Source organism: Procambarus clarkii, chromosome 11 (assembly GCF_040958095.1).
Source record: "Procambarus clarkii isolate CNS0578487 chromosome 11, FALCON_Pclarkii_2.0, whole genome shotgun sequence".
Taxonomy (NCBI): Eukaryota; Metazoa; Arthropoda; class Malacostraca; order Decapoda; family Cambaridae; genus Procambarus; species Procambarus clarkii.
The window spans coordinates 43,805,023-43,813,696 of NC_091160.1; the positions used below are offsets into that span (position 1 = coordinate 43,805,023).

Below are 8,674 nucleotides of genomic sequence, written 5' to 3' on the forward strand. Positions count from 1 at the left end.
CTTTTTTTGTTGCTGTTGTTGGTTACTTTTGTCATATTACTAGTTTCTGATGGCTAAATAACTATATTAGGAATGAAGGTATCACCCCAAGTCCTTGAACCAACCCATTCAGTAAGAGTTTTAACTCTATGATCTTGAGTTTAGTTCAAATATGAAATGTACTGGAATTGGCAAATTCTTTATTTCCATACTCCAAGCATCAGCACTCTAGGTAGCATGTTCAAAGCACTACGTATAGTCTAACTTCCCTCGGCCACAGAATGGAACTTTATACATTCCATCTTTTCTTAAATATAATGCACACAAAAGTACTCCTAATTATTGTGCCACTAAATTAAACTTCGTCATTGCGTATAACAATATAAGAATACTATACTGTATTATATAATCCTTCACTGATTCGGGACAATAAATGGGTTATTAATGTGCACATTGATATAATCTTAGAATTAAATAAAAATTGCAGATAATGGAGGCAAAGGGGGTGGAATGGATGATCTCATCAATCAAATTAAGCAAGGAGGAGTCAAGTTGAAGTCGACCAAACCATATGGAATTGGATATATCAGCAAGAAGACAGATCCCGAGTTGAAAGAAAAGCCCGCTGATGCTGTCCAGGAGATGAAGAGCATTCTTGCAACCATGAAACGTGGACGCCATGGAAGATTAAAGCCCTCAGCAATTTCTCAAGAGTCAAAATCCCGCACTATAAAGACTAAAAAGAAGGAAAAGAAAGAATTTACATCTGAAGACAAACAAAAGTCTACAAGTGACAACAGTGCAGCAGATGAGAGTTGTTCCGCTACACAAACAAAGGAAAATTCTCCCGAAGCAGAAACATGTTCTCTGGAAATATCTGCAACTTACAAAGAGAAGAAAAACTTGACTGGAGAGACAAAAACTTCAGAAGATATTTCAACAGCCAAAGACACCTGTGAAACGGAAGACAACAATACAATTAAAAACGGAAATCACACTACAAAGGACACATCATCTGAGGACACTCCAACATCAGCCAGTGCATCTTATACTCTAAAGCTAAATACCAGCTATGTAGATGCAGACGAGTGTTCTAGTCGTGAAGCTACCCCACCTGCTGCTGGCAGTACAGAAAAACCCAAGGAACAGGTAAATGGTCGCCCATCTCCAGTCCGAGCCATTTCATCAACTACCATATTTTTGAGGAACAGTCGAAGTCCTTCACAAGATTGATCAATTATAATTTTTAACAGGAGTAAATTGAAAAATGTTAAAAAAAAAAAAATGCTTAAGGATAATAAATATATATGAGGCTAATCACAACTCCATTACATCTAACAAGAAACAGGTAACCAACCTGATGCTTCACATTGTTCCCGACAGTTACAGTACTCACGTCTGCATTTAACATGCTTCATAAATGGTTTCTTGTATTCGGCTTTTGTCAAAGCAGTTGATGATATACAGTAATGCTTTTGTACTCGAGATTGTTACAGATATACACTGTATAGATTCAAAAGATAATAGCTGCAATACTGTACGTGTCATATCAAAATATATTTTCATATTACACATAATAGGCCACTTAAAATTGTGTTAATATCCTTGATAGAAGGATTAGGTATTGTGACTTCTGAACAAAAAGGTGCAGTACAATCACCTCGTTTCATTTTGTTATAGCTGATGTTAACAAGTATTCCCCATTTAAGTTCAATAGGGGGATACAATCCCCCCCATTGGATTGCAGCCAGTGTTTGCTGCATCCAATCAACTTTTTAAGTAGAGTTCTCACTGCTACTCTCTCAAACATATAGGGTAAATTTATCCCATTTGTAACCTTTAACTGGTGAGAATGTGGACAAGAGAAATGCCCTCTTGGCACACAATTGTGGACAACAGACATCTCTTAGTACAACATCAGAATTTACAGCCGAATCTACCTGAGATCTCATTTTATTTTATATTCATTTTTGGTTATGGTCTTTGAAATAATGTACAGCTGTAATTAAAACCACAATGCCCTTTCATATTGTATCCAGTATTTTGTAGAGATAAAATGGTATGCAATAGGTAAAAATAAACTGCTCAACAGGGTCTAAATAGTGAAGCCATATTTTCACTATACAGATCCTTAAAAAAAATATCAAACTTCATTGTTACAGTACCTTTTGACCCTCATGCTGTGGCTATGTATTTTTTGGCTGCTCTGTGGCAAAGTTTTTTCTATAAATGGAAGAAATGCTTGCAAAATAAAAATACACAGTACTGTACATACATGCATGAATAAAATGTCGACTTTCCATAGTTTGGCTGTGATGAAACGGTGATTGAAGGAACATTTTTAGATATTACTAAATGTGTATAATAACCTACATAAATAATTGAAACAATGCATAGGCACACCAATCCCTATGTTATGTAACCTAGCTTTTTCGTTTTCCTTCGTTCAATACTCTGCCGCGTACACTCCTAAGTTACACCAATAACACTACATTCCTGTGATTCACCGGCTTGGTTTTCATCAAAGTGAGGGCCTTGTAGCACATTTTCTCTACTAATATGCTGCACAAAGCGAGACCATTGCACTATCATCCAGCCCAACGACTTGGGCTGGACAATAGAGCAATGGTCTCGCTTTGTGCGGGTCAGCGTTCAATTCCCAAGTGTCCAAATGGTTGGCACCATTCATTACTCTTATCCCATCCCAAATCCTGAACCTGATCCCTTTCAAGTACCATATAGTTGTAATAGCTTGTCACTTTCTCCTAATAATTGCCACTCCCCCTAATAAAATCACCTATCAGGCATTGAACCCCCAACACAGCCTCCACACAATCATCATATGAACCACATCTCGTCACATTTTGTAGTATGTAGCACAAAATTTGCTCCACTTGATAACCTGTAACAGTAGGCTCAACCAATTTGTTCTGGTTTCAATTTTCAGGTTGGTAAGGGATGCAGTTTCCATACATTGCTGCTTCTCTTCTCCCTTCAGTAACTATGTGCCTGAAAGTTAAACTGTTGTGATTCATATCCTGGGAGAATGGTCAATTTGTGACTAGAAACCTCACCAAGCCTAGTAGAATTTGTTTCCCCCCAACAGTGGCTAATTGTTTCCACCAATCCACACTTGTTGCAAGCATTGACATTTTCATTTGAATCTGTATCATATAGCACTACGTTTTCTGCACTTGGCAACTAAAAGAATGACTGTTGGTGGTGCATCTTCATGCATGCCATTTATAACTCCTTCCCTCTGCTTGGTATTAGTTCCTTATTTCATCATCTGATGAGCAATATTTAAGTTCAATATTTGTGATGCTGTATGTTCATTATCACAAAGATCTTCCAGGTCTTGCAAAGTCTTGGTAATATTGTACTGCATTCACGGTCATTTGTGTGGTAGCTTTGTGAACACTTAGAGCTGGAAGGGCGAGACATCGTTATATAATGTCCAGAAGGAATGCTAGTGATCTGGACTTGCCACCAACCACGAAGCCTGGTTGGATACCAGGCCACAGGAACATTGAGCCTCGGAACCAACAAAAGGTAATCGAAAAGTATGTGGGCAATAGCATGAGGGTTAATCCATGTTGTTAATATATATATTAATCATAACATACTGAAGCCATTCAATGGGTGAACCCATATCCCTGAACTCCTTGGGTACACACACTCAGGAACGTAGATTTGATCCTATTGCACGGCTTCAGTATGTGATTTTCTCATATCACATTTTTGCAATTTCACTGTGCATCTTAATCATAGGTTTTATCAGAAACTTTTGAGTTCTGAAAGTCATGTGTATTTTAGAGGTTCTCTGTGTAAATACTATAGATTGTGCCGTGTATATCTGCATCTCTTCCACTATATTAACTTACACCTTCTGTGAAGGCAACATACATTGTGGTTTATCCAAATATCATTTATACGATAACTGGGTTAGAACCCATTGTTTTTAAACAAAATTAATGTAATAGCATGCAACTCAAATATCTTGAATTCCTAAACCTTACAATCTGATACTGCGTTATCAAACCCATTTGATATGTATTCAGGCTGGTCGAGTGGTATTCTAATCATTTAAAATGTCACCTGTACAAGTTCCTGTATAATAAACTTGATACCAGTTAAGTGTATGACTTCTCGTTATGCATTTTCACTAGCTTTTCTTCCTATACAACATTTGAATTGAAGCAACGTCGTCCGGCAATAGAAGTGCGAGATAACTCGAACAAGAGAACGAGGAACTTCACCATGGATAAGAAGGTTGAGCTATTAAGCCTCAAAAGTGCAGTCATCATCATGTGCTGATTTTCTGGCCACTACGACACTCACATGACTACACTGGTTATTGTTGCTTGGTTTATATACCAGTTGCAATATTACATGGGGCATTACAGTTCTATGTGGATGTAACCAACAGACCAATGACAAAATCTGATTACATTGTTGTTGTTTTAGATTTAGCTACTCAAAGAAATATCCATGTAGCACGGGCTATAGTGAGCCCATACCTAGACATTTCTGATTACAGCATTTTATAATTGCTTACTATGCAAATAAGTTTATAGTGTACTAGGGGGTATACGATGACCTTGTCTTGCGATGATCTCGGGGCTCAACGTCCTCACGGCCCAGTCCCCAAACAGGCCCACCTTCACACAACTATTTGGTTCTTACTGCTAGTATTTGAATCTTACCTGGGTGGTACGTTAGTATGCAGCCCATCCTCCTGTTTCCATAGTACTTATAGTAACGATATGGACCATAGTATGTATATTGACTTGATGGACAATTAGAAAGTAGAATTTGGTACGGTACTATTAAATTTGGACAAACTGGGAAAAGTTCTTTATTTGTTGCTAATAAAACTAAACCTAATGTAACTATCCTAGGCCTAATATATGTTATCTAAGGCCTTGAATATACGTCTGAGTTTTAGCTTTATTTTGCCCAGACTAAGTGAATACTATAGTACCAAATTCTATTAAGTGTCCATTATATCAATACATGTATGACAGTGCACATAGTTACGAAAACAGAAGGAAGGGTTGTAGTACGAGCCCAGACACAATCGCAGCAAAGGAGCTGGTTTGACGACATCAAGGCTGTGCCAGTAACGGGTTTACATGCAACAAGTGTACCTATTATATTGTAGCACTACATACTGTAGCGATAAAGCACCTAAATTATTGAAATCGTCTCGAAGCTCTCCAAATTACTCGCTAGAAAGACAACGGGAGAGATATCAAATATTATACACATGGAAGATACTGGAGGGCCAAGTCCCAAATCTACACAGTAAAATAACAACATACTGGAGTGAATGATATGGAAGAAAATGCAGAATTGAGAGAGATATGAGATATAACCAAGAGTTGTTACATTCTTGTACAGCCACTAGTACGCGTAGCGTTTCGGGCAGATCCCTGGAATACGATCCCCGCCGCGAAGACTTGTTGTTACAACCAAGTACACATTTTACTGTTGCGTTAAACAGAGACTACAGTTAAGGATTTGCGCCCAGTAAATCCTCCCCGGTCAGGATACGAACCCATGACAAAGCACTCGCCGAACGCCAGGCGAGTGTCTTACCACTACACCACGGAGACTGTAATATAGAGAATAGAATAGAACCAGTGAAGAGCAGGGGTGCCATAGGCACAATCAGAGAACACTGTATAAACATCAGAGGTCCACAGTTGTTCAATATACTCCCAGTGAGTATAAGAAATATTGTGGGAACAACTGTGGACATAAAGATAAAACAAATTTTCTAAAAGAAGTGCCGGACCAACTGGGCTGTGGTGGGTATGTGGGCCTGCGGGCCGCTCCAAGCAACAGCCTGGTGGACCAAACTCTCACAAGTCAAGCCTGGCCTCGGGCCAGGCTTGGGGAGTAGAACAACTCCCAGAACTCCATCAACCAGGTATATGTGGGCCTGCGGGCCGCGCCAAGCAACAGCCTGGTGGACCAAATTCTCACAAATCAAGCCTGGACTCAGGCCAGGCTTGGGGAGTAGAACAACTCCCAGAACCCCATCAACCAGGTATATGTGGGCCTGCGGGCCGCTCCAAGCAACAGCCTGGTGGACCAAATTCTCACAAATCAAGCCTGGACTCAGGCCAGGCTTGGGGAGTAGAACAACTCCCAGAACTCCATCAACCAGGTATATGTGGGCCTGCAGGCCGCTCCAAGCAACAGCCTGGTGGACCAAATTCTCACAAATCAAACCTGGACTCGGGCCAGGCTTGGGGAGTAGAACAACTCCCAGAACCCCATCAACCAGGTATATGTGGGCCTGCGGGCCGCTCCAAGCAACAGCCTGGTGGACCAAACTCTCACAAGTCAAGCCTGGACTCAGGCCAGGCTTGGGGAGTAGAACAACTCCCAGAACTCCATCAACCAGGTAAGCAGGTGTACACACACACACACTCGTGTCTTTGTGCATCTTAAGAACTTCAAGGTCAGTTCAGAGTGATAGCAGAAATTCAACAGCCAGCATGATGCAGAAATGAAACTGCACTTTACAGCATGTGTTATCAAGACCAAATTTTGTAGCCTGTGCTACAAAATGATAAGCATTTTTTTTTTTGCATAATTATTTGTTTGCAAAGTAATCGTATGTGTGATTCAGCATATTCAATCATACAAATATATAATTCCCAATAAACAAAAATCTTGGGAATACAATATATATAGCACATCAGTAATGCCAATGAAAAGCCATTTTTTTGGAAACCCAAATTTCAAGCAAATCCAGATCGAATCTAGAACATTATGATACCGAATGTGAGGCAGACGTTCAGAAACTTTTATACCAATAATAAATTGGATTCGTGCAGAACTATCTTTTTTTGTAAATCATACGTCGGACTATCATGGGAAAAGGATTACATATAACTATCCCCACCCCCAATCTCCTTATGTGAGTAAAGTACTGTAATTATCAAAAGAAGACACCTTATGCGAGTAAAATATCTTTTGTATTTAAGGTGCAAAAATTTATAAAGAAAACTATTAAATTGAACATTTCAATAGTGTTCATTTTGCAAGTTCAGTCTTCCTCAGAGGAGGACTTTGCTGTTACTTTACCTTGAGGTTACCTTGAGGTGCTTCCGGGGCTTAGCGTCCCTGCGGCCCAGTCATCGACCAGGCCTCCTGGTTGCTGGACTGGTTAACCAGGCTGTTGAACGCGGCTGGTCGCAGTCTGACGTACAAATCACAACCTGGTTCATCAGGTATCCTTTGGAGGTGCTTATCCAGTTCCCTCTTGAACACTGTGAGGAGTCGGCTAGTTATGCCCCTTATGTGTATTGGAAGCGTGTTCAACAGTCTCGGGCCTCTGATGTTAATAAGAGTTCTCTCTCAGAGTACCTGTTGCACCTCTGCTCGTCAACGGGGGTATTCTGCACATCCTGCCATGCCTTCAGGTCTCATGTTATGTTATTTCTGTGTGCGAGGTTTGGGACCAGCCCCTTTAATATTTTCCACATATAAATTATTATGTATCTCTCCCGCCTGCGCTTAAGAGAATACAGATTTAGGCTCTTTAGTCGGTCTCAGTAGTTTAGATGTTTTACTTGAGTGGATTCTAGCAGTAAAGGATCTCTGCACGCTCTCCAGGTCAGCAATTTCTCCAGCTTTGAAATGGGCTGTCATTGTGCAGCAGTACTCCATTCTAGAGAGCACTAGGATCTTGAAAAGTATCATCGGTATAGCATCTCTAGTGAGACAGGTTCTTGTTATCCAACCTGTCATTTTTCTTGCAGTTGTGACGGCTATTTTGTGTTCTTTGAAGGTAAGGTCTTCCGACATGAGTACACCCAAATCTTTTACATTGCCTTTTCGTTCTATGTTATGATTTGACCGAGTTTTGTACGTGGTTTCCGTTTTTATATTTTCATTTTTTCCGTAGCGCACGAGCTGGAACTTATCTTAGTTAAACACCATATTATTTTCTGTAGCCCATACAAAGACCTGATTTACGTTTGATTGGAGGTTTGTCGTGTCCTCTGTGTTGTCTACTCACGAAAATCCTAGTGTCATCTGCAAAGGATGATACAGTACTATAGATTGTGTCCTTATCTATGTCCGATATGAAGAGAAAAAGTACTGGAGCAAGCACAGTACCCTGGGGGACTGAGCTCTTCACGGTTGATGGACCGGATTTTATTTTATTGACTATTACACATTGGGTTCTTTTAGGAAATTGTAGATCCATCTGCCTATTTTTCCGGTAATTCCTTTTGAACGCATTTTATGTGCAATAACATCATGGTCACATTTGTGAAAGGCTTTTGCGGAATCTGTGTAAATTACATCAGTATTTTGTCTGTCTTCCATAGCATCTAATGCCATGTCATAGTGGTCCAGCAACTGCGACAGGCAAGAGCGCCCTGTTCTGAACCAATGTTGTCCGGGGTTTTGGAGGTGCTGTAATTCCATGTATTTTGTGATCTTACTTCTTAGCACTCTCTCAAAGATTTTTACGATGTGAGTGCTATCGGTCTAATTTTTTGCCTCTGCCTTATTTCCTCCTTTATGGAGTGGTGCTATCTCTGCTGTTTTTAGTATGTCAGGGTATATTTTTTATGCCATACTTTGTGTGTTTTTTTCTGCTGTGCTAGTATACCCACACATGTTTAACAGTACAGTATTTGCTGGTACACAAGCACATTTTATATGA

The 8,674-nt window shown here is 40.0% G+C and overlaps 1 protein-coding gene across 6 annotated transcripts in view; it reads left to right on the plus strand.

Moving 5' to 3' along the window:
* LOC123758430 (shootin-1) overlaps nucleotides 1-4,112 on the plus strand; it is an 87,516-nt gene extending 83,404 nt beyond the window's left edge. For all 6 annotated transcript variants that reach the window (XM_045742838.2, XM_045742842.2, XM_045742841.2 and 3 more), the window contains exon 11: nucleotides 467-4,112. In XM_045742838.2, coding sequence (XP_045598794.2) covers nucleotides 467-1,212 — 746 coding nt within the window. In that variant the 3' untranslated portion in view covers nucleotides 1,213-4,112. The remainder of the gene's footprint in view (nucleotides 1-466) is intronic.
* The last annotated feature ends 4,562 nt before the right edge of the window (nucleotides 4,113-8,674 follow it).